The 26,675-nt window shown below is 42.1% G+C and overlaps 2 protein-coding genes and 1 long non-coding RNA gene across 5 annotated transcripts in view; 1 reads left to right on the top strand and 2 right to left on the bottom strand.

The window, feature by feature from the left end:
- The window catches only part of Plcg1 (phospholipase C gamma 1), a 33,819-nt gene extending 33,672 nt beyond the window's left edge, over positions 1-147 (bottom strand). The window contains exon 1 of the mRNA XM_046433667.2: positions 10-147. The gene's annotated coding sequence lies outside the window, so the exon portion shown is untranslated. The remainder of the gene's footprint in view (positions 1-9) is intronic.
- On the top strand, positions 85-26,098 carry LOC124085734 (uncharacterized). Of its 3 annotated transcripts, none has more exons than XR_009225850.1 (4): positions 85-197; positions 1,220-1,337; positions 1,731-1,879; positions 24,942-26,098. It is a non-coding gene; the product is annotated as an uncharacterized LOC124085734 (long non-coding RNA). The 3 variants fall into 3 exon arrangements; XR_006849535.2 differs by lacking the exon at positions 24,942-26,098 and adding an exon at positions 3,029-9,075; XR_006849534.2 differs by lacking the exon at positions 24,942-26,098 and having other exon boundaries at positions 1,731-9,075.
- Positions 9,069-26,675, bottom strand: part of Top1 (DNA topoisomerase I) — an 84,736-nt gene continuing 67,129 nt past the window's right edge. The window contains exons 14-21 of the mRNA XM_046433668.2: positions 20,334-20,477; positions 19,425-19,610; positions 18,252-18,320; positions 17,553-17,667; positions 16,170-16,297; positions 12,317-12,411; positions 11,820-11,969; positions 9,069-10,357 (exon numbers count right to left, since the gene is read on the bottom strand). Coding sequence (XP_046289624.2) covers positions 10,255-10,357; positions 11,820-11,969; positions 12,317-12,411; positions 16,170-16,297; positions 17,553-17,667; positions 18,252-18,320; positions 19,425-19,610; positions 20,334-20,477 — 990 coding nt within the window. The 3' untranslated portion in view covers positions 9,069-10,254. The remainder of the gene's footprint in view (positions 10,358-11,819; positions 11,970-12,316; positions 12,412-16,169; positions 16,298-17,552; positions 17,668-18,251; positions 18,321-19,424; positions 19,611-20,333; positions 20,478-26,675) is intronic.

Here is a 26,675-nt window from a genome sequence, read left to right as displayed (position 1 = left end):
CTCTCGCACCTTGCGCGCCTCCCGCGAGGTGGCCGGGAATGAGCGTAAGGGTGCCGCGAGTCCCCCGGACCCTCCAGGACAAACCCGGCTACCTGGGCGGGTTGCCCGGCGGAGGGAGCCAGGCCGGGCCAGGCCGCCTCACACCCGCGGTGGCGGCGGCGGCGGGGGCGGGCCCTCCGCGCGCCCTCTCCGGGGAGGTACGGGGGCGGGGCCTCCTGCGGATTGGCGGGTGGGCCATGATAGACAGCAGGTTCGCCCCGCCCCCTCCCTTGGTCTGTCTGGGATATCCCGCGGGCCGCTCGTGCGACGGTCAGGTCCGCGTCAGTCTCTCCCAGTGGCCTTCAAGGATACGCTCTCTCAGAGAAGTCTCCAAGATGAACATCTCCTTGCAGGCCTTTTAGTCACGCGGCCGCACTTGCTGGAGGCTTGATTTTTGCAGCCCTCGGTGGCCTTCGCTTCCGCTTGCCCTACTGCTCGCCCCACTTCACATCCAGGCGTCGAGATTCAGGCTCTGCTTCCCCTCACCCCTCCTGTAAATTTGTCCTGTTCTCCCGGCCTTGTTTTCCACCTTCTTCTGTGCCCATTACCTCTTGGTCTCAGAACCTTCCTTTCCTCTGGAGTCAATGCTGGGTCGGTTCCCAAGGCATCTTCACCTTTGTCGTGGCTTTGCCCTCCACATAGACACAGCGGACACAGCGGACTCTCCCACCTAGATCTCTCCTGCGCTCGGGTCCTGGCATCCAACCAGCTGCTCCCCATCTCCACTTAACGTACCGTCTCACCTGTCCTCCACAAACCAATCCTTGCAGCCTCTGCCTTCTCAGAACATTGCTTTAAACTCCTCGAAGTTTGGAGGAGGCCCAGATCCTTGCAGATAACCTGGCTTCCTTTCTCGGCCTCACCCCCAGTCTGTCCATGGAGGCCTGTCCTCAAATCTCACTCTACCCATGAGCACAAGGCCCATATTTTTTCACCCATATTATTTACCTCCTTGGTCTTGCCTGCATGTGTGCTTCAGGCTTTACTCTCTAAAATGAAAATAGATCCTGACCTATGTGCGTGAGTTCCCATTGTGAATCTGCAGTCCCTACTTGGCCCAGCTGGTCCTGTCTAATGGGCTCCCTGCCTTCGTTTCTCACCACTGACCCTTCATTCTCCATTCTGCAAGCAAAAGGTCATTTTGTGGTTATTGAATAATTCATGTTCTGTCTTCCTGAAGCCACTCCCTGAAGAGCACTGCCAAAACTGAGGATACCTATGGTCATGGTGGAGCCTGCCTGACCCACGTTGAACCAAGCAGTTGGGTGACTGCCAGGACAACTTACTGCATTTCAGAGGTGAGTAGCCCAAAGAGAATCCAGCTGATCCCAGAGAAAGATCCAGGATTCTTGGGATTTGAAGGACTAGAATTTGTGAAAATGTAAGAGTTTGTGCTCAGGCAAGCCATCTGGCTAGACAGTGGTTAGTACCCAGCAACTCTGACTTTCCCTTGCTGTACAGGTACCCACTGTGCATGTGCACATTTTGATTACCTCCAGTGTGGCTCCCCAAAAGCTCAGAAGTGTCCTCAAGGCACTTTGTCCTAAGGGAAGATAGGGTAGCTGAGATGGACTGCCACCTAGTGATAGGCCCTCAAAGTGGGAGGAAAGGAACTAGAATGTACCCAATGACTGGCCCTGTGCTACAAGGCACGTGGTCACAGCTGAATCTCATTATTATCCTCTAAACAGGAATTTTACTGAGGATGAAAATTTACTGAGGATGAAACAGAGATTCAGAGTTCTACGACTCACCCCAAGAACCACATAACTAACAAATGGAAATTTGAACCCAAATCTGACTTCATCCATTTCTGTCTCACAGCAGAGTCCTGGCTTAGGTGAGTCCTGGTGGTCAGTAGTCAGCATGGAAGCTAGCTGGCTAATATGCAGGGGTGAAGGAAGGCATGCCCACCGCTGACCCTGGGCACAGGGAACCCGGCATAACACCAGTGCTCACAGAGCATGGCGGATTGGTTTAAAGTGGTGCCGCCCCTGTCTACAGCCTGGTATGTAAAGACAATTGGGATGAGGACTAAAGATAAAACATACTAGGAGACTGACTTCAAATGGAGTATAAGAAGGCTTCTTTGGGTCTTTAGAATTCAGCAGAGGCCTTAAGGATGTGAATAGATGGTCAGGTGCATTACTAAGGGTGGGCTGGAGGAAAACACTTTCCAGGCTGGGGTAAAAGCATGTACAAAGGTCCGGAGGCCAGAAAGAGGTGGTTGAGTTTAGGCCGAGAAAGGGCTGGAGTTTACCTAGTGACAGGAAGCATAGGGAAGGTGATGGGAAGCATAGGGAGGGTGATGGGGCTGAGCTTTCTCTGCCAATGCTTGCAGCCTGCAGGCTCTAATGCACTTTCAGACTGTTTGTCTATTTTCTCGGAATTTCCCAACATGACCCCAAAAGTTCCTTGCTTTTACTCTTGCCCCTGAAGCTAGACCCCCTAGGGGCTCCAGAAATCTCGACCAATAGGAGTTTGTTGCCAAGCCTACAGTCGGCAACAGGGCCCTATTTCTCTTTGGGATTTCTGGGCTAGCATTCCAGGCCTCAGGAACCTCCTTCCACCAAAGGGGATTCAGGAAAAGCAGGGCACACAGAGGGTGTGGCTGGTGTGGGCTTCCCCCAGCTCAGCATATATATGGGTGCGTAGGTGTTACTGGCAACATGTGCAGCTGCACTGTCTGGGAGGAACAGCCCGGTACCCACACAAAGCACACGCCTGTGACATCACCCAGACCATCCCTGCTTGGGCCTATTTCTGTGCACACTCATGTTTCAGCATGCCCTGGCCTACGCCATTCTTGTGCCTGGAGTGTGGGGGACTGGGAAAAATCCAGTCCAACTACAGCCCAACTTCCACACTCTGGCCTGTGGGCTTGTCTTTGCAGCTGTTTTATTTTATAACAACTTAGAACAGTGGTTGGCATATTGTGAATGCTTTGTAACTAATTTATCCATGTTGGCTCATTTCTTCCTCATTACAGCTCTGGGAATTTTCTTATTCCCACTTTACAGAAGAAAATCTGAGGCCCAGAGAGATGAAAAGACATGTACATGGTCACACAGCCAATAGGTGGCAGAGATAAGATTCCAAGCCAGGCATTCTGGCTCCAGAGTCAGTGCTGTATCACCTCCCATGTACGAACACTGTCAATATCCTCACCCCTTTCCCAAGCACTTCTATCTGATGCATTTTCCTTTTTTATTTTGTTCAGTGTTGTCCAGGTTGGGCTCTTTGGGAAGTGGACTCTATGACAGGTTAGCGGGCAGAGTGTTGATTAGGGAATGCCCCTGGGATCAGCGCTGTGGAGGGGACAGGAAGGAAACAGAAGTAGGCACAGGGGGAAATTAAGCTGTGATGCAGGCTTGATGACAGCCTCAGCCAACCCCCAGGGAGCTCTGTTATCGGCACTGAAATGGATTTGGGTTGTCTGGGAAGAGTGCAGCTTTGGCCACAGGGCTCTGTGCAACTGAGGTGATCACAGGGGATTGGCAGCTGAGGTTTCCTGCCACCAGCTCTCCCAGCAGTTGGGGCAACAAGGCCTTCCTGGAAGGGGTGTCTCCTTGGTGGTACATCACTATGCTCACCACTAATGTATTTCTTTCCTGCCACTTAAAAAAAATCAGAATACCTTAAACAAAAATATTCTACTGTAAAAATAGGATATGAGCCAGGTACGATGACGCATGCCTGTAATCCAAGTGGCTCATGAGGCTGAGTCAGGAGGATCGTGAGTTCAAAGCCAGCATCAGCAACAGTGAGGTGCTAACTTAGTGAGACCCTGTGTCTAAATAAAATACAAAATAGGACTGGGGATGTGATGTGGCTCAGTGGTTGAGTGCCCCTGAGTTCAATCCCTGGCGCATACACACAAAAAGGGATATGAGATTCTAAAAGGGGGACTATAATATGGCTAATAAGGGTTGATGCAGCTGTGACAGCATCAAATATGGCTGAGCTTCCTGGCATCCAAAGCAGTTACACTTTCTATTCTGATTTCTTGGGCAAGAATTTTTTTTCCTGAGATTAAATTATAAGACAAGTTTCTCACGTGGATACTTATTTGGCTGAAACAGAAGACTCTTCTCAGTAGATTAATAGCAAATGCTAACGCAGTTTTCATTTGTTCTCTGTAATGATGGTGAATAAATATAGGAGGGGTAATTTAAAAGCATAGTTAAATGAAGCCCCTTCCACAGAGGAGGCATATTTACTGACTTGCAGTGTCCAATTTAATCCATGCATAAAACTGTGTTCGTTTTCTTTAAATTGTTCTTTTTACTCAGTTTCCTTGGGAGACATGCTAAGTAGCAGCACATGGCCAGTACTTCCTAAGCGTTCATCTTGATGTACCTTGAGCTTCACACCCTAACCTGCAATCTAGGCTCTTGACCTCTGGCCTCCAAATCTACCTATGGTTCCCACTTAGTCATTGGCTTCACAATTTTTTTTTTTTTAAATGCAGTGTTAGGGATCAAACCAAGGGCCTCACTCATGCCAAACAAGTGCCCTACCACTGAGCCACATGCCCAGCCTGTGCATCACTTTTCTGAGGTTATGTCTTCCTGCTTTTCTCCTCACCGGGTGTGTATTCACAGGCCCTCAAGAGCCCTGTTTACTCACTCCAGGCAAAATCATACCCAGCCCAGTGGCTCCCAGGGTTTCTGCTCTTTCCAGTCTTTGCTACCTTCTTGCTGTTTGGCCCCATTGAGGCTGTGCTTCATGCTACCTACTGTGATTGCTTCATAGAGGTCGAATTATGGAACTGAAGAATGAGAAGGGGAAACTGAGACCAGGGCAGACCTGCCCCTGCCTCCCCTTGTCTTCCAGCAGTCATCCCTGGTGCCACCTCTAGATTGCTTAGACAGCAGGGCTGAATCATACCAAGTTCCCACTCCTCCAGGAGTGGGTATAGAAATGCCAGCAGCACACACTAATTCCCTGTGATATAAGGGCATAAGAGCATAAGAGACACCTGGCCTTATCTAGACTTGGTGGCTGTGGGGATAGAGCAAAGTAAGAGATACTGTAAATGCCTAAAAGATATAGCCCCTTCAAACAGCAAACCAACACTCATTTTCAAAATAAGTTTAAGGTGTTTTGCAGGATTTTATTTTTGCAATTAAAATACTAACATTTTTAGAGATGTATGGTTAAAAGGTCCAGATGTAAAGCTATTCAGTGACATATACTTTAGATCACATTTTATTTAAAACAATTATTCATTTTTGCATATCAATTTCTAGCATATTTCCAGCAACTCTTCCATCAATCTTTGATTTCCATGTATTTTTTACTGAGAGCCTTTTTTTTTTTAAACGCATGCCTTTATTTTATTTATTTTTATTTGATGCTAAGGATCAAACCCAGTGCCTCACAGGTGCTAGGCAAGCACTCTGCCACTGAGCTACAGCCCCAGCCCCTGAGAGCCACTTTTTGAGTCATCTAATATATTTTCTCAAAACACATCACCTTCGCTGCCTTTTAAGTGGTTTGAGCGCACTTTGAAAAATCAATTTTATTGAGGAATACATGCAAAATGCACCTATTTTAAATGTAAAGTTTAATAAAGTTTGACAAATATATTTCCTTTGTGAACTCCACCCAATCCAGATGCAGAACTTTCCCTTACCCCAGATTTCCTCTTGCCCTTTGCAGCATCCCCCCTTCGCCCCCCCACTCTCATCAGGCAACCACTGGTTTACTTCCTGTCACTGCAGGTGAGTCTTGCCTATTCATAAACAGAATCGTAGAGTGATTCATCCATGTTGTTGCAGACAGGTGCTGTGATGCTGTCACTGGAAATTTTAAGTATTGTTACCTTCTGGTATACTGCTAAAACAGATTTTTCCCCCTCCATTTCTCCTGTAGCTATAAGTGATTTTCATAATAATCACTGTATCATTTTAAACATTTTATGTAGAATCTTAAATGTGCATAGACAGGGAAGTACGTATGGTGTGCTTCCATGGTCATCCAGCTTTGGCGGTGGTTATTGTTTTCTGTGGTGCTGGGGATGGAACCCAGGGCCTCACATATGCTGGACAAGGGCTGTACCACTAAATTATACCTCCAGCCCCAGGGAACTAGGCACACTTGTTTCATGCCAAACTTTACCCACTAAACCCCTCCCATGTTATTTTGACACAACCCTCAACTCTTTGTTATCCATAAATATTTGTATTTATAAAATATTGTTTTTAAAAAATATATACATAAGTACAAGATAATTACCAAGCCTAAAAAATTTTTAAAAAGTCAATTGCTATTTAGTGACTTTCAAAAGTCTTGTTTACATGGAATACTTGGGATTGGTGAGGAATGATTACCAAATCTATGTAAACTTCTTCACCTCCTTGTTTACTCGTTTTGTCAGGGGTCTACTTATAAGCATCTAAAACTAGCTTGACTGAGATCATTTCAGGGTAGTGTTTCTTCCAAAAAAGTGCTTTTCAGTTCAAGTTAAAAAGTGTCTCATTATATGAGGGAATTCTAAGGACTGAAATATGTCAACTTGTTATTTTCCCAGAAGACAATACTCCCTCGTCCCTATGGTGGAAATGCCCATATTCAGTGTTTATGCCATTTAGAAAGTCATTTTCTCAATTACTGGATGTGGGATTGAGACAAAGAAGTGAAGAATGGGGCTGCCTGGTTTCCAGGTTGGGGGTCTAGTAGAGGTAGTGCCTTTCGCTGAGGTAGGAAAGCCAGGCCTGACAGTAGTTCCAGAGTTGATGTTCAGGTGCCCCTGGATATCCCCTGCAGAGGTTCAATGTCTGGAGTTCAGGAGAAAGGCTGGAGGTAATCAGGAGCCATCACCCTTAATTGTGACTGATATCAAGAACAAGTAGGATAGGAGCCATATACCCTTAAGACCTGATGTTAGAGGTGACTCAGGAACAGCCTGATTGGAATAACGTAAAACCAGGAGGTGATGAGGTGGTAGCCATAAAGGCATTTTTAGAAGTGAGCAGTCGCATCATGTAAGATTCCTTTCATGTGAAGTGTCCCCAAAAGACAAATTTATAGATACATTATGGAAGCTGGATATGGGAATGCAGATGACTGTAAACAGGCATGAGGAATCTTCGTTGGGGGGATGGGAATGTTCTACAACTCATTGATGGTAATAGATGCACCAGTCAGAGTCACTAAAATGTCCTTGTAAACTTGATTTGCTGATTTTTTGATATGTAAAATGCTTCAGGAAGAATGTTTCAAAAAAGGGTCAGCAGCACCCAGTGCTAGAAAGAATTTAAGATGCAGAATGAAGGGCCCATTTATTGGTCACTTAGTCACTTGTGATTGTGGTCAAATTGCAGGGAGGGGAATGGAACAGACAAGGCAGGACAGATGCTAGTTGCAGTGGGTGCAGCAGATGACTCATGGCAGGTGCTTGTTTGTGAAACAAAGGAGAAACAGAGGTGGTGGTTGGAAAGGCTGAGAGTTGTGAAGTTTCTTTTTTCATTTTTTAATGTGTCAGCCTGAGGTAGACATGACAGCTTTTGGCAGGGAGCATGGACAAGACTTGCTGACCAGATGTGGAGGGGAGCACAGAGAGGAGTCATCTCCCAGAGGTATAGCTTAGGTAGCATGTGGGGGCCCACAGGGTTTCTTAGACTCTGCCCATCTGGCCTCTGCTCTTGAACGTGACTGGAAGTGAGATCTGCTGCATGGTTAGGCAAACGGGGAGGTTTGCTTCAGGCTCAAGCACCCTTCAAGGTCCTTTACATCTATCCCCCACCTCTCCTTATCTAGTTAGTTCTCATCCTGTGACCAGGTCAGCTTCCCAATTCCCGCCTCTGTTCTCCCAGGTCTGCTGACATTGCCTGGGATGCCCTTCATAGCTGTCTTGAGCAATGTCTAGTTGCTCTGTGCCTGACCTCATTAGACTTGTAAGGTCCTTTTCAAAAAGGTAGGCTCTACTTCCTGCTCAAGGTCTTCACCTGCAAGGCCTATTATACACGATTTCCAGTTGTCAACTAGTTAAGTCCTACTCAAGTCCCAAATCTTAAGGTCCACTTTCTTGTTACATAGCTACCAGCCATAGTGTGTGCACCATAGTTGTATACCAGAAGAGCCTGATGGTATTCACACTCTGTGGTCCAACTATCTCAACACTGCAAAATTTAAAAAATACTTGGTTACAATCTCTTGCTCCAAAGCAATGGTGGAGATACAGCCCCTTATTCCCTGGGGTGAGTACTGCCTTCCTTACTAGCCGGTGAACTACAGGCGGCCAATGATGCCAAAGTTTCTCAACTGTGGACCCAGCACCAGTCCTGTCCCCCAGCTCCAGGGAGAACCAACATCATCAAGGAAATGAATATGCTTGCTCATGCCAACAAGCTAGAGGGCCCAGGACCCTTTCACCAAGTGACCAATACTAACAACTCTGGCCTTCCTGTCCCCTTGACCTGGAGACCTCACCTTTCATTCTTAGTCCCAGTCTTAACTAACCTAGGATAATGCAAGAAAACAAATTGTATAGGGACTAGCATATACTTAGAGCAGTTAGAAGTGTTCACTGACTACTCCCTCATTCAACCAATCAATGCAGGGAGAAATCTTCATTCCACCTGGGAAGGGCTTGTAGGATCTGGTCCTCAGTCTGGCTCACTACTCTCTTTTCATCCTATCAGCTTAGCCACATGAACAAAGCCTAAGACAGATACCTCCTGCTTCTGGACAGTACACATGGAAAACACTCAAAAATCTGCCTCCCCAATACTTAGCTCCATCTTGCTCAACAGCATGGCTTCAGATAGTTCTTGCATGCCACCTGTTTTTGTGGATTTCCTACACTTTCCCTTTACTGGATGTGGGCTTTGTATGTCTTCCATTCCACTCCATACCCATTAAAAGTAGGACACATGAACCCCCTTCTAGGCCGGACCCAGCCCCATTAGCTCCGTGGGAGGAGAGTCACCCTTGCAGTTAGATCATATCCCATAAGAAGTCCCAGCCTCAGAGCCCCATATCTGGCCTGGGGTCCTCAGTAACAAAGAGGCAGACACAAAAAGTTTCCGTTAAGTTGTAGGAATTTATTTTAAATAACCTACAGTTGATTAAAAGGGAATTCATGATAAAAATAGAAGATACTTGAGGAAAGATGTGGGAAATGGACTCTGCACACACACTAAACTAACAATGCCTCTAAAACTAATGATTATAGCAAAAAATGTCTTCACATTAAAATTCTGCTTTTTATGTTTTTCCCCCATTTTTTACACAATTACACAAGAAAAAATAAAAGCCCTAACATCTTGATTATTTTTCCTTTTTTTGGACCAAATACTCATTTTCCTCTAAATTTATTGACTTGTGGAACTTTTTATACAATAAAATCTTTCAAGTGAAAGATCTGGGTTTAAAAAGAAAAAGATGGGTATCTAAAAGGGTACAGAGAATGCTCAGAACAAAGGATGATGGGAAAATGGTTTCAGTCACTGATTATTTCATTATCCTTAGACTCACTCACCCTTCATCCCTCCCCAACCCCAATCTACACGATCTTTAAGATCAAGAAAAAGGTTTAAATATTTTAAAATAATTAAAGAAATAAAAATTCACATTTAAAAAGGAACACTCAAGTCAGGAAATATTTTCCCATCATGCTTTTCTGTGAACAAGTGTCTGAACCAAAACACTGCCGATGTCAGGACTGCTTCAAGTTTAATGAAGACTGATTCCCATGACAATAGAGTGAAGACTCTAACAGGTGCGCTGGGTTTTTGTTCTACTTAATTTTAAATTCCTGAAATGGGGGAAAAGGGAGGGAGTTTAGGAATTTGTTTCTATTAAAATATAGAAGTTATTGCAAAACCCTAACTGTAAAAACGCACCAATATAATCGGACTTTGCATACAGTAGCTAAGAGAAACCAAACGCCTCAGTGAAATGGCGAATTTGCTTGGCAGAATTCCAACAAATTCCCATCCACTTGCCCTCTTGAAAATAAAAACAAAATTCAAAACAAATCATACAGCTAGAATTTTGATATCTGAAATATTTTTAAATAAGTTGTCCATAGGACAACTGGCTCAGCTCTCCCTTATAATATCTCCAGGTTTATCTTTTCGCAAAGATGTTGGTTGGTTAAGACTTGCTGCCTCTCCCTCAGGTGCGAGGGTTATTGAGGCTCACAGTTTATCCATCTTCCTCAAAGCATACTGTTCCTTTTCACAGAACCCTGCCCTCTGAGACTGGCTAAAACTCGAAGTCCTCATTGGCCATGTCCATGGCCCAGGCAAACTTCTCCCGCTGGGTTTTGTTGTAAATTTTCTCAATTGGGACTCCCCACTTCTTGCACCTGCAAACAAGGGAGACAAAAAGGAGATTAGTGACTCCAGAGAGTAATGCCTAGACCAGGGGCCTGGGCTTGGATATGCTACCTTTCCTACATTATCTCACTTAATATGGTGCAACAGGCATGTCCTAAGGGGTTTACGCCATCAATTAAATTTTTTTGTGGGGTGGTGGTGGTGCCAGGGATTGAATCCAGGGCCTTGTGCATGCTAGGCAAGCACTCTACCAACTGAGCCACATCCCCAGCTCCAGTTAATTTAATCTTGACAGTGATCTCTAAACTAAGTGTTACTACAGATGTACAGAGAAGAAAACAAGCAGAGGTATTAAGTGATTATGTTCTTAAGCAGCTAGTTACTGATGGAGCTAAAATTTTGGTCCAAGCAGTTTGGCTCCAGAGCCCACCCATTTAATCATTGTACCACACTGTCCTTCAAGAACTACCTCAGCCTCTAGCACCAAAAAGTACAAAGCTGCTGGGCGTGGTGGTGCACACTTGTAATCCCAGTGGCTTGAGGCTCAGGCAAGAAGATCACAAGTTCAAAGCCAGCCTCAGCCACAGCGAGATGCTAAGCAACTCAATGAGACCCTGTCGCTAAATAAAATACAAAATAGAGCTGGGGATGTGGCTCAGTGGTTGAGTGCCCAAGTTCAATCCCGCGTACCCCCCCAAAAGGTACAAAGCTGGGTGGAGCCTCTTCCATTGGGTGTGATAATCACTACCTATGCCCCCCAAAATTCAATAACTCAAGCTTATTAAACATCTTCAAAAATAAGCCACTTTGTTTTGGATATTATATGACAGAGATGAGGTTGGAGGAAGCCACACAACAGAGAACTTATGTGCCTTTGTTGCCTCTGTGTAGGCTGCGCATATCTATATTCTCACTTTTGTTTTTGTCTTGTTTTACCTTCCTTCATTTGCAAAAATTTCACTGACAAGTTCTATTAAAGTGGGGGCTGAGGATGTAGCTTAGTTGGTAGAGTGCTTGCTTGCCTTGCACACACAAGGCCCTGGGTTCAATCCCCAGCACCAAAAAACAAACAAGTTCTATTAAAGTGTAAATGGATTCTATTTTTACTTCAATAAGAGCTATGCTATGGGGTTTTCACTCTTGTACTAAAATTCCTTTAAGGATAGATAGGGATTGCACCCACATTTTTAAAACAAAACATATCCTCTAAGATAATACAATAGGATTGACTTCTTAGGGCAAGCCAGACCTCCCCAGAGGACTAGAAGTGTACTCAGGAATGGAAATAGAGGTCAACATGCTCTTAGAATCTTTCCAGCCTTCTCAAGCCAGGAACAATACAAAGGCTCAATGCTGGACTTGGGTTGTGACTCAGTGGTAGAGCACTTGCCTAGCATGTGTGAGGCACTGGGTTTGATTCTCAGCACTACATGTAAGTAAATAAAGTCTATTCAGAACAACTTTAAAAAAACAAAAAAGCTCAATGCTTACCAAGCCACTGTGATCCTAGGGTCCAGATAATTGAGTTTAGAGGTTCCCAAAGCAATTTGTTTATTCTCTTCTCGCTCTGTGGCCTGAACTTCCAACTTCATCAACTGTTCCTCCAATCTCTGCACAGCCTTCTTCTTTGACTCTACTACCCTGGAAGAATGGCAGAGTTATCAAGAACCGAACCGGGCCTCTGGACAAGAGCATACCACAACCCTATCCTGCCAGACCCAACAAAGGTAGAAACAGGCCCATAAACAGAGGCTGAGGCAGGAGGATCACAAGTTCAAAGCTAGCCTTGGCAACTTATCGAGACTCTTGCCTTAAAATAAATTTTAAAAAGGGTTGGGGATGTGGCTCAGTGGTTAAGTGCCTCTGGATTAAATCCCCAGTACAAACAAAACAAAACCCCTAGAATAGCTGGGGCACCAGGGCCTTAGAGGGATACTACACATTTTTCTCTCAATCAACCCGGACTTGGCACGTTATCAGGTACATACTTCTTGGTCTTTGCATCCTTCATAACTTTGGCATCAGCCTTAGCGCTTTTCAGGTTCCTCCGGGCATCTGCTAACTGGTCCTTCTTGGCATCAATCTAGGCAGGGAAAAACATCAGCAAAGTTAGGAGCAAAATGAGCTAGAGAAGGGAAAAAAGGGTTCATTGAAGAGGGCGAAATCTATAAGTTGCCTCCACAAGGAAGGCTATCTTTTAGGGTTTTTCAGGTAAAAACACTTAAGCAATGGCCTCATGAAGACACAAGGAGACACAGTGACTGCTGAATTCAACTGCTGTTTTTTTCGTTTACATTATCCATTGATTATCCAAGAAATGAAGATTCTTATAGGGCAGTGACCTGGGAATCTGGATACTACTCTAATCAGCGACCCCTAAGGCTTTAGGGGTATGTAGGCTGAAAGGGGAGTCCAGATGGAGCCTGTGCCTGGTTGTAATCTTCATTTCAAGAATACTGTGGGAGAGAAGTACTTAGAATTCTGGGACTGAATACTTGCATCTACTGAGCAAGCCCAACATATTCCTCACATTCTGCCAGCACTCTGGAAAGGAGCTGCCAGCGTCTGAAGAAAAATGATGCACTGAAGAGAATATCCAAGAAACTATGAAATGGCAATTAAAGATGTCCCAAACCAATATAAGACGTGCCTTTGGTATTCTGTTTCAGAAAGGAGAGAAGTCTGAGGTAAGAAGGAAATCAGGGTCAGACTTGGTGGCACACTCCTATAATCCCAGCTACTTGAGAGGCTGAGGCAAGAGGATCACAAGTTTGAGGCCAGCCTCAGAAACTTAATGAGACCCCATGTCAAAATAATTAGAAAGGAATAGGGAGTTGGGATTGTAGCTCAGTGGTTGAGTGCTTGCCTAGCATGTGTGAGGCACTGGGTTAGAGTCTCAGTACCATGTGTAAATAAATAAATATAATAAAAGTCCACTGACTTAAAAAAAAATAAAGTCTGGGGATGTAATTCAGTGTCAGAGCCCCTGGTTCAATTTCTAGTGCCCTGATATCCCCACCAAAAAAGAAGGGAATTAGTTAATCGCTCAAAACAAGAGATGTGGAAACATCTTGGGGAATCCTACAAAGGAAGAGACAGGGGAACCCTGTTTCAACCATTCTTGCTTGTTAGAACATTTCTGAAAAATCTATTTCTCTTAGGGCACTTCTTAGAGATGGCAGCAGCTATCTAGCCATGTGTCTAGAGTTCAAACCAGTGAGTTTGCTCTGGTGGTGTAGGAAACAGAACCTCATCCTTATGATCACCCTGCTAACCTAGAAGGTCAAGAAAACCTCACAAAGTAAATATACACTTGACTAACACATACTAGGTTACTGCTCACTAAGCCTAGAATTCTCAGATACACACACACAGCCCACCCAAGACTAGAAACAGAGGCCACCATTGTGAGATAAAAATTAAGCACGTTTACTATACATGGCTTACTTCCAACAGCTGTTGTCGAAAGCCAAGATGAAGGAACCAATTCTGTATACAAAAGCATCATAGACACCACTAGCCAGATTCTTCTTGGGCTAAAAATGCAGCAAACCACAATCTTAACCATTTCTGAGAATGCTAAATTGGCAGGCTATGTCAAATTCTCTCTAAGCATCAAAGACTCCATTGATTCACTTAGCAAATGGGCGTGTGTTTGCTTTGGGGGCATATATATAGGAGAGGGATTCTGGGCTTGGAGGTCTGGTCTAGCAGGCAGTGTGGGCTGCCCAAATAGTGGTTCCAGAATGAGAGCGACAAAAGGTCTCCTCATTCTTCTGGGAGGGTCTCCTGAATTAGGTAAATAGCAACCAAACATTCATACTTTTATTTCTAGTGTGGAATGATAACATGAGAAAAGTAAACAATACTAGATGACCTCTACTTAACAGAGTGGCAGCAAAGGGGAGCTGTTTGGATGGGTGGTCTATAGGGTTCCTTGCTTGCCAACCATATGCTTCCAGGATTCAAGAAGTCTATGGCTATATATTTACTCACTGTGGACATGTACATTCCTTCAGGACCACCAGCTGGCTTCTAGAGTGGTAACTACAGATTGCCTGTGTCTTAGGACCCAGATGTACTTCTAGGTGTTTATTTTAAAGTAATTACAATAGAAGAAAAACACTGTGAACTGAAAATCTCTATGATGTCTCATTCCACATCATTTTAAAACTCTAGTAGTCTAAGTATAGAATCTCATAAACTTGGCTGGAAAAAAGTTATCTGTAATTTTTATTAATCTCTAGTTGACACTGAGTATTTCTTTAATTATGAATATGGGCAACAAACCATAGTAACATCAGTAGGACCTGTGAGTATCACCAAAAGATGTTATATTTATTTTCATATAATATTACAATTGGAGCCAGGTGTAGTGGCGCATGCCTGTAATACTAGTAACTGTGGAGGTTTCAGACAGGAGGATCACGAGTTCAAAGCCAGCCTCAGCAACAGTGAGGCACTTAGCAACTCAGTGAGACCCTGTCTCTAAATAAAATACAAAATAGGGTTGGGGATGTGGCTCAGTGGTTGAGTGTCCTTGAATTCAATCCCCAATAACAACAACAACAAAACAATTGGTGCAATAATCTTGAAATACCATTTATACGCATTACTACCTTAAAATTTACAATATTAGAATTATCAAGTTTTTTTTTTTTAACAAAAAGAGAATTTTTCGATATTTATTTTTTAGTTTTCGGTGGACACAACATCTTTATTTTTATGTGGTGCTGAGGATTGAACCCAGCGCCCCGTGCATCCCAGGTGAGCGCACAATTGCTTGAGCCACATCCCCAGCCCCTACCCTCAAGGTTTTTTTTATTGGTTTCCTTTGGCCCTGCATATCTGTCATAATAGTGAAATATCTACAAACTTTAACTGTAGGTTAGCAAATTAGGATGGTTTAGTTATGCAGCCACTGCTAAAAAAAATACTCATCACAGGCCAAGTACACTGGCACATGCCTGTCACCTGAGTAGCCCAGAGGCTGAGTGAGGCAGGAGGATGTTAAGTTTGAGGTTAGCCTGGGCAACTGGGTGAGACCCTGTTTCAAAATGAGGAGGAATAAAAGGTGGGAGGCATTGAATTGTTTGCACATTTACACATCAGTGTCTCTGTAGACCATAACTGTGGCATACGGCTAATATTGAGCAGATGCTTGATGATAAACTATATTGTGATTCATGTATAATATGTAAACATAAAAATATGTGTACCAGGATTAGGGGGAACTCAAATATTATTTCAACATCTTTTTATTTTTTGAGATGGGGTATCACTTTATTACCCAGGCTGGGCTCAAACTTGCTATCATCCAGCCTCTGCCTCTGAAGTAGGCTGGGATTACAGGCATGTGCCACCGTGCCTTAATTTGAAAAGAGCTCTTTTTCTTTCTTTCTTTTTCTTCTTGTGGTGCTGGGGATTAAACCAGGGTTCTCACACAGGGTATGGCAAACCTTCTATCACTAAACTACATCCCTAGCTCTAGAGTTGTATTTCTGAGCCACAGTAACAAAACTTTCTTTATATCTATTTTCCTCATGTACAGTAGCAAAAGCACATCAAGGTTAGCACTTCAAAATAGGTAGTGGCCAGTATAGAACTTCTGACCACAGCAGAAAGAATTCCTGTACAACCGGTACCTTGATATTCATAACTACTATCATACTGTCACTATTTATTTATCCTTAATATGGACAGACCAAGACTGGCCTGCAGATATCCTGGTTCAAAAGGCTGGATTATAAAAGCCTCCTCTTTGCAGGTTATCTGCAAAATTAACAAGTTGTAGACAAGTTTCCCTTCATTTTGCTACCCCATCATCTAGTCCCAAGGTACCTTAGACTGCAAGTTCATCATAGACTTCTCAAATGTTTTTGGTGGTGCCCTCTGATGGTTGCAAAGAATAGCAACAGCTCGATTGGCACGGTTATAAGAAAGAATCTTTGCTGGAATATTCTCATCCGCTGTAAAAAAAAAGATGATAATAAGAGTTAGTTTGTATGCCCAACAGTGCACACATGTCAATGATTTTACTGGCCCTTACCACACTCAAATGATGAAGTTTCTCCCAAGGCACAAGGTCAAAATTCAAGAGTTAATGGTCATAAGAAAATGACAACATGAAGTGTATATGTAAACCTAGCCTGGATGAATTCCCTCCATAAGAGGAATTTGAGTCTCCTTCTTTTTTCAGTTATTGATGCACCTTTATTTTTATTCATATGTGGTACTGAGAATTGAACCCAATGCCTTATATGTGCTAGGAAAGCACTCTACCACTGAGCTACAGCCACCCCCCTCTCTTTTTTAAGGGTCTCATTGTGTTGACCACACTGGCCCTCAACTCCTAGGGTCAGTGATCATCCTGCCTCAGCCTCCTAAGTAGCTGGGACTATAGGTAAGCCAACATGACTGGCTTGTTTCTATAATATAGTGAAATATACACCCATCTTTTTGTCCAAGGAGTCAGGACAGGGACTCTTCTGATGCCCCATTCCTGCTTTCTACCTAATTGTCTAAAGGAGCCTAAAGAAATGTATAACTGGAAAGGAGTCTGTAGATGAAGATGAGATAAAGAAACCTTAAGTTTCACACTTTAAGCCACAAGGCAGTATACTGTTTAAAAAGGAAAACTATCAATGTCCTGCAAAGAAATATTTTACCTTACTGTGCGGCATTCTTTATCCTACCCTAAAATATTGCCCCTCAACATGCCTATCTCTGGCTTTTCTGGCTCATATTCTAAGACCACTTAACATGTTTACAAAGGACATTGAAAACTTAGTAGTGACTGGTCCCCCCATGGGAGTGTGGGGGTTGAGTGTGGTAGGGAGCTGTGGCTCTTGGTAGTATCTTCTGTAGCTAGTTTTAACTTTATTCTCTCCAAGTTAAAAGAACATCATAGTATTACCTCTTCCTTCACCTTGTGAGCTTTTAAATAACATATATGTAAAACACAAAACCCAGGCATTTTCTAGGCAGAAAGAAAAGTTCTGTAAGGGTAGGAGTAGGAGAAACAGCACTGATCCTATTCATACAACTAAGCTTTAGTGCCTTTTTTTTTTTTCTTAAAGCTTTAGCTCTTGATAAAGGCCTGGAGGGAAAATGTTTCCAGTCACAATGGTGAGAAGAAAAAGTGGAACTAATCTAGGATTTAGCTAAGCAAGGACACTGGCACCATCAGCAGGATGTGGCCACGTGTGGTCAAGCAACACTTACGGGCTGTGAGTTCTTTCAGCTGTTGCTGTAGCGTGATGGAGGCATTGTAAGTACGGAACACCTTGGCTGTCAAGCCCTCCATGAGATCCTGAAGGTGTTTGTTTAGAATACCAGTCTGGAGAAAATAAGGCAAGAGAGAAGAGAGGGGATTTTGGGATTGAGGTAAGAGGCACATCATCCTGTCCCTTCTGGCAAGCCCTAGGAGTTATAAATAACTAGTGCAGTTGAAATCTTGTCAGGTTTACTGTCTTCAAGTGGAAAGTTAGTTAAGAGAGGGAAAATAATTTCATACTATAGGATTACATGATGCCTCCTTATGAAGTACTTCAATTCTAAGCAGGCCAATAAAGCAAATTTGTCCTTCCCAGATTTTCTCTGGCAAGCTCTCAGGGGCAAATCTTGGGTCTCCAGAAGTGGCTGGGTATCCAGCTAATGTAAGCCTGTGTAGGAAACAGGGAAGAATAAAAGGCAGGGCTCATCTATCCCCACCTCAGCACTTTGGCAGTTGTTATGCAGTAGAGGTGTCTGCTTCTGGCCAGATTCACTGTCTGCCCTGACGGAGGAAAAGCACACATAATGCCATGGGACAGACTTGGCTGAAGGAAGACCTCGAACCATCCCACTGGCAACCATCTCCTTTAGGAGCTTGTAAGGCCCAGTTTAGGACTCCCTTCAGCCCAGTGTGCTTTGTCCACTCACATTTAGTCTATCAAAAAGATCATCCTCAGGCTGCTTGTTCTCCATAAATAGTTGCAAGTTCTTAAAAACCTAGAAGAAATAAGAGAAGTCTAATTATTATTCTTTTAAAAAAAAATCTTTAGAGGGCTAGGGTTATGGCTCAGAGGTAGAGCGCTTGCCTACCATGTGTGAGGCACTGGGTTTGATCCCTAGCACCACATAAAAATAAAATAAAGATATTGTGTCCACCTATAACTAGAAAATAAATATTAAAAAAAAAATCTTTAGAGCTAATTTTCAAACTTAAATAGAAAGAGTAAAGTACAAGGACAATCTATAACTCTTTACCCAGATTCTCTGTGTTATAATAATCTGTTCTGAGCCAGTTGTGGTTAGTTAACATAGCCCTTGAGCCCTAAATATTTCAGTGTGTATTTCATAGGAACAGAATAGAAATATTCCCTTTACGTCGATACACTATTTATGAGTTGCATGAATTTATATTGATACACACTGTTGTCCAAGGGGCTAGATTACTGGGATCTTATGTGTCTTTTGTTCAAGCCCAATACACTGAGAATGATTAGGCTGGGACTATCAGCTGCACCTCTGAAATGATGGGCTCAAAATACCTGGAAACTAAAAAATCAACTCTTTACTCAGCCACACACCAAATGAGTAAAAGAGGCAAGGTGACAAATGCACAACACGACTAAGGCATTTTGTGATGTGGTTAAATCATTAAAACAGCATGACTGGGTTCAATCTTTTTTTTTTTTTAAAGAGAGAGAGAGAATTTTAATATTTATTTTTTAGTTTTCGGCGGACACAACATCTTTCTTTGTATGTGGTGCTGAGGATGGAACCCGGGCCGCACGCATGCCAGGCGAGCACGCTACCACTTGAGCCACATCCCCAGCCCTGGGTTCAATCTTACATTGAGTTTATTTTGAAGACCAACTCTACAGATGTTGAATACTGCTTTAAAAGATGGCCTCTTACACCCAGGAAGGTGGCACAAGTTGCGGGACAGGAAGTGTATAGCACAACAAGTAATACCTGTCCCCTATCTTCAGGTCATTTTTGCTATTGCCTAGCAAAGTGCAGAGCACATGAAAAGCCCTCAATAAATGCTTAGTGAATGAACAAACAAATGAAAAAACATGGCAGGAAAAACATGCCACATTAACTTACTCGTCTCTCAACTGGGACCTTGTTATAGTATCTGATTGAGTCCTTCCCAGGGAAGTCAAACTCTACCACATGTTCCTGACCATCCAATTCTGGGTGAAGATTGATGTGCTCCACACGAAGTGAACAGCAACCCACAGTGTCTGCTGTTTCTCCTTCCTCCTTCTCATTGCCTGCTCTCAGAGCAAGCTGCCCAGGGAAGACAGATAAGAAAAAGATTAGCATGAACGAAAATATGTGAACCTTATAGCATCTCTAGGAAACTCAAAAGAGCAGCCTCTCAATTCTCCTTGGGGACAGAGCATCAGTCTGCATAGTCTGAAAACTATGGATTCTACAGATGATTTTTCTATGAAAGCTACAGGGACACTAAACATATAAAGATCCAAGTTTCTCTTTTCCATCATTGAAAAGAGAGACGAAAGAAAGAATTTTTTAAAAAGGCAACAAAATGAGGATAATATTTCGACTCTGGGCAATCAAACCCCAAAAACTAGTGTCTTAATTTTGCAACAATTCAGAATTGTGCTGAAATATAGGCAGTGAAAAATAGAATTCTTTTTCTAAAGTTTTAAGTTATACCAGTTTGTGCAACTTTTGATTCAGTTACAGAAAAAAACAAATATATATGTGTTGGTTGTGATCTAAACTTTTCTATTTTGGGTCATGATTGAAAAGAGTTTAAAACATCACAGTATTTCCAACATGTTCAGATTCATGCGAATCCTGTTATGCAGACCATACTCAGACTGTGGATGCCTCTTGCTCCAACACTGCCTTCCTTACTGGACCAGGCTTGATGCAAGCAAGATGGTGATTGTCAGGGTGTCACGGCTACCAACCCCCACTCCCTAGGACTTGGCACAGATCTTGGCAGAGCAATGGCTAATGTTGACTGAAAGCTTTTCCTACCTTGTCAATAAAGTATAGTGCTACAGCTCTCTGCCGGACTTTCATCTCTTTGGACTTCCAATCTTCCCGATACTGGTTTCGGATTTTGTCCACACACTTCTTCAACCGCCGAGCAGTCTCATATTTCTGCCAGTCTTTCTCACCCTGCAAAGACCAACCCCAAATGGTTTGTTTAGTAACTGGGGAATAAGACAGACTTATATTCAAGTTCAGAAATCTGAACCAAAGAGAAGGACCTTGAGATTAAGCAAGGTTGAAAAACACAGAACTGAAAAGAAAGTAAGTCTGGGGCATTTAACCTGGTAAAGAACACATGCTTGCCCCATTTTCCCTGTCAATCATAACTGGCTCCTGTGTGACTGCTGTGTATGTCCCCTTTCTGTCAGAGAGTATAAACATTCCCATTTCCTCATCAGCATCACAGTTTTGCTACTGAATGTGACCCAATAGCAGTTTTCTGTTACCACTGAATTCCATTAAATTTAAGACAACCATTCACAGTTTGATGGGGCTGTCAAAGAGGCAGAATCAAAGACTATAACATGTGATTACCAAGGTACAAAATTACTTCCAGGAACAGCTATAATCATTCACCATTTTCTAACTTTTGCATTTAAAATATTTAAAAGTATTCCATGATTAGACTGAAAGAACAATGTTTCTGGAAGTTGTTTTTTCTTTGGGGGGGCATTAAAATTTTTGTGTAATGTTTAAAAATTGATTCTAAAGCCAAAGAAGGGCCATTAAAATATGTAAAAAGACAAACTAGACAACAGAGAAGAGCAATTTCTGCTGCCATGATGAATACACACATATTCATAACCAAGGATAAATACTGTTGAGTGAGAAGGATAAAGAAGGGGAAAAAAATCCCAAAGAAGCAGGGAGTATTACAAGGCACAAAACTGACTACATGACATGAAGACAGGAAAGGAAGGAACTTAAGAACCTAATAATTCTGCTCTTAATTCTCCAACTTGACCAACAAAGTAAAGAGGTAGTGACTTCTACCCACTATGACTGTTTCCACCTATGCCATGAACCCACAGTACTTGAGAACCAAGAACTATGGTCAAGGTAACCAACCTCTGTACATGCAGGGGCATGGGGTACAGAGCAAGAAATGCCCACTACTTTTAGATCCTAGCAAATGTTCAGAAATTAAAGCTTTTGTAGGTGGGCTAAGGAGTCATCAGCATTCTCCCATGATCATGTATGCATACTATTTATAGGGACATATTTGGCTAAACAGAGAGGTTCAGTTGTGGATGGGTGATTTAGTAGCTGGTGAGGCAGAAGAAATATCTAAGTCTTATTTCCTGGGGAGTGGGAAATTTCTTGCGGAATTTTCTAAGTACATTTTGATATTTAAAAGGGTGAATAAGAAGAAGTTTGTCATAAGCTGTCTTCATGTACACATCAGTGACGAATCTCTCTGAGAATTATTCTTACACACTCACACAGGAAAAAAGGGACCTGAAAGGCTCTTTCCAATCACTCCAGTGCACACGGGGCCTATGGGCTTGAGTACACTTGGGTTACATTTGCTCCATTCCTTAGTCATCCCATTGAGATTAAGGTAGGAGTGAGAGAAAAAGGGTTTAGAAAAACCCAAACAGTATGTCATTCATACAAGATACCACTAGAAAAAAAATATATACCACTAGACAAACTCTCCTGGAATAAGGATCCAAGATTCTCTCAAAATAAGGACACTGGGATGGGGGTGGGAGCAGAAGCCACCCTGTCTAGATTTAGCAGGAGAGGTACAGCCTCTAAGAAATATGCTTATCCCTGTTGCCTTCAGTTTACACTGTTTCTAGTAACAAGACTGAAAAAAGCCTAAGTGTCTCTTTTTATCTACTAAAACACCATATCATAAATAAAATGGATAAATTAAAAGTGTTAATGTTAAAGACAATAAACTCTCAAAACCAAAGCTGAGTAGACAAGCTATAGAGTGATCCTAATAACACACCTAAGTTAAAACTTGTAAAATACTACATATTGTTTGAACACATAAATATACCGTAAAAATATCCCCCAAACAACAACAATAACAAGCCACCTGAGAATAAAAACATGAGTTTCACACAGCAAAAAAAGGTGGGGAATGGTACAAGGGGCTTCAGCTATGCTTATCAGAATGTTTTATGCAATGACATAATCAAAAGTAAGACATAATGTTAAGAGTTGATAAAGCTAAATTGGGTGTGGTGCATACACCAGTAAGACTGGAAATTCTGGAGGCTGGGGTGAGGGTTGTGAGTTAAAGGGCAGCCTGGGAAACTTACCAGGACCTTGCCTCAAAATAAATAAGAAAATAAATAATTAAGTAAGAAAATGGATAGACAGAATAAAAGGGGCTGCAGATTCAGCTCAGTGGTGAGAGGGCCTCTAGGTTTAATCCCTGGTATTGCAAAATATATATAAATAAATAAAAAGGATTGGATTAAGCTAGATGATGCCAGGCATACAAAGCATTTACATATTATTCCTTATTCTTGTATATTTGAAATGTTTCATTAAAGGTCAAACCCCTAATATGCTTGTATAGTTCTATGCTTGCACTGCTTCTCTGGGTGGCAATGCAAAGTTAAAAAGCATTCAAACTCCAACCTCTGCAGACTACTGTTCTCCTGAGTGGAAGACAGATTAAGAGAGGACTGAGAGCAAGTTCAAGAAGTTGACTCCCCACTGACACTACTCTTCCAGGCCTACCATGACTCTTCTTGGAATCCCATCCCCAGTTGATCAGAGTCAGGCATTCTATTTTGGGTACAAGGTATCTATGCAGGGCCTACCTTTGGGTGAATTCAAGGTTCACTACCATAATCATAACTGAGAAACTTGAGTAAATGCTTACTGTGTAAAGCAGTTATCTGGATGATGTCTGCAATAAAACTGGTTGGCTTTCTGCTTTTTCTTGGGGGTGTGTGTGCGCACATGCATGCACCAGGGATTGAATTTGGGCACTCAACCACAGAGCCATATCCCCAACCCTATTTCGTATTTTATTCAGAGACAGGTTTTGCTGAGTTGCTTAATGCCTTGCTTTTGCTGAGGTTGGCTTTGAACTCATAATCCCTCCAAGCTGCTGGGATTATAGGCGTCTGCTACCACACACGGCAGCTTTCTGTTTTTGAGGTACTCCACCTGGCCCATCTAAGGATCTCTATCTTCAGAAAGGCTGTTATAATCAACTCTTGTTTATTATTGTACAAGTATACATCATTCACATATTTGGAATCTGTTCATTGGCTCTCCATCCCCATTTTTGCCATTATCTGTCTAGTCATTACAATTTCTTAACATAGAATACAATAGTCTCCTATTAGAATCCCAGCTGTTTGGGTCCAATCTAGTCCCCACAAAGCAGCAATCAGTCAGAATTATCAGTTAGTTTTCAGAAATCAAGTCTGGTATTATTATTATTGTTTCTGGACTTTCAAAAACCCAGGTCAGTAGCATACTTTTGGACTAAGATAATAATAAAAAAGAAATTTAAAAGAGAATTAGAGACAGAGAACCTGCTTCCCTTTATAGCCTACTCTCATGCCCCCCCCGCCCTTTGTGTGTGTGTGTGTGTGTGTGTGTGTGTACTGGGGATTGAACTCAAGGGTGCTTAACCATAGACCCCCCACCCACACCTTTTTTAAATCTTTTGAGATGGGGTCTCACTTAGTTGCCAAGGCTCGCTTTGTACTTGCGATCCTCCTGCCTCAGCTCTCCAGAGCTGCTGGGATTACAGGTGTGCACCCACCACTGCACTCAGCCTCAGGCTCTTTTTTATTCCTTCATGCATGCCAAGACTTCTTTCTGTCCTCAAAACCACCAAGCTCTTTCTCCCCTCAAGGATTTCAAAAGGATATTTTCTCTGGCCAAATACCCATTCCTATATTTGCTTCAGGGATAAAATCCAACTCATCCCACCCATAAATCTAACCTTAAATGTTAACTCCTTGGAAAAGTCTTCCCTGAATCCCAGAGGCCAGATGAGGTCCCTGGTACACTCTCTACTGATACCCTGGTTCTTCTGTTTTGCAGCATTTCTAACAATTTATATTTGGTGTGATTATATGCCCATGCCTCTAAAATCTTGCTTAAGCTAGGCTACCTATAGTCAAGACACTCCTCCAATTCAATTAGTTCTCCAATGGTCCTTCACAAAGAGGAAAAAAATGGTCTTCTCTTCAACATGTCATTTAAAGGTGGCTATAATGTGGCAGTAGGATGTCACAGGAAAGTCTAAGGAGACTGAAGATCTAAATTAGAATCTAAGAGAAATGAAGTTAGGATTAGCAGTAATCAAATCATGGATAAGTTTTTTGGCTCCCACAGGCTAAATGTACTCCTGTATAAAAGGGAGGCATAAGTATGTGTCTGTTATAGATGTTAAGAGACTCAAATCAAGCATAAATCCTTTTTAACAACACAATATCCATTATTTTGATTATTTTAATATTGTGGTAAATAAGAGAATTCAACACTAAAATGTTGTGTGATCATCATTACTTGATAATTATTATTAACTTTTAAAATATTTTTGTAGTTGTACAATAACTTTATTTATTTATTTATTTATTTATTTATTTTATTTATTTTTAGGTGGTGCTAAGGATCGAACCCAGGACCTTGCATATACGAGGCAAGCGCTCTACCGCTGAGCCATAACCCCAGCCCCTTGATAATTATTTTTGTTATTCCTATTCGCACCCTCTATTCCTCAACATGTTCTGTCTCTCTCTGTTCATAACCACACAATTATTTCTATTTGAAGCTCTTTTAAGACTTAGTTTTAGCCTACTTTCCTTTATAAAATTGTTCTTGATCTCTAATGCTGGTAATAACTGCTTTCTGTTTATCTAAAACATTTAATTTTTATCTTTCTTCTATCACAGTTGAATTTTTACCAGAACAGCCCATCGGTGGCCTACAAATTCTTTGAGGGCTAAAAGCATTGTTTATCTACTTTTGTAGCCCTAGAGCTTTGTGTTATTTAAGAAATAATGTTTCTTTAAATGACTTGCTTAGGAGTTCTTTTTCTGATTCTTTATTTATGCTAGTTAAAGTAATTTTTCAATTGATAGGGGCAAAATATGTAGATGAGTATTTTTCATTAGAAACACAAGGCAATAAGCAAGAAAATGTAGTGTAAATGACAATCTACTTAGCCTTTTAATGTGGCTTTCACACCTTAAAAAGATGTTAAATCCCTACAAACCAAGACTAAGGTTTTTAGTCTCAGTCTTCTAAATGTAAAAGTCACAGTCTATAGAGAAGTAATTCCCTGAGTGTTTTTTAGGTTGCTGTTCACATTTTCATGTATGTCAGCAAAGCCAGGTATATAGCCAATGGCTAACAAGACAGTTTCTTCTTTCAGAAACTCTATCAATAAAAACCAAAACACATTGTTTATGATGTGCTTTTACAGACATCATCCCATCTGGTTTTGGTGGAATTTACCCAGGTGAGAACTTAGGAAGCTAGAAAAGGTATGTAAGACTAGATTAGATTTTAGTCTTTCCAGATTCAGAGAATTCACATTCTTTTTCTCAAGAGTCAAGAAAGAAGAATAGAGGAAGAGAGCTATGGAAATCAATATATGTTTATTACTCCTTATATCGCATTCTGTCTTCCAGACAGCAGCAGGGATGATGGCAGGGACTGTATCTGTCCTGTTTAGTCAATGTAATTCCTTGTGCTATGCATATGCTGTGCCTGGCACATACTGGGATTTTAGTAAATATTTGTACATTCATAAACGAGTAAAATTACAATGTGACCAATTACAATGAGACACTTTAGGGAGGTTACCAGAGAATGCTAACCTTGAAAGTACTTGTCTTTTTTAGTGGGAAGGTTTATTGTCTATTAGTCTAGATGGAGAGAACATTCAACAAAGACAGATTATTAAGAAATATAAATGAGGGGTTGGGAGTGTGGCTCAGTGGTAGAGCGCCTACCTTACACATGTGAGGCACTGAGTTTGATCCTTAGTACCACATAAAAAATAAAGAAAGAAATATAAATGAAAACTAAACTAAGATTTCATCTCACCTCAATCAGAATGGCAAATATCAAGAATAAAAGTAATAATAAATGTGGGGGAAGCTGTAGGCAAAAAGGGTAAATTCACTTATACATCGTTGATGGGACTTGGTGGACTGCAAATTACTGCAACAGTCTGTAAAGCAGTATGGAGACTCCTCAAAAAACTAGGAATGGAATCACCATTTAACCCAGTTAGCCCACTACTTAGTATAATTCCAAAGGATTAAAAAAAGAAAAAAGAAAAATCAAGATTCTACAGTGACACAGCCACACCAGTGACACAGCAGC

This window comes from Marmota monax, unplaced genomic scaffold (assembly GCF_021218885.2).
Source record: "Marmota monax isolate L192 unplaced genomic scaffold, Marmota_monax_Labrador192_F-V1.1 WCK01_AAM20220418_F8-fsc00014, whole genome shotgun sequence".
NCBI lineage: Eukaryota > Metazoa > Chordata > Mammalia > Rodentia > Sciuridae > Marmota > Marmota monax.
This window is presented reverse-complemented; position numbering and strand designations above follow the sequence as displayed.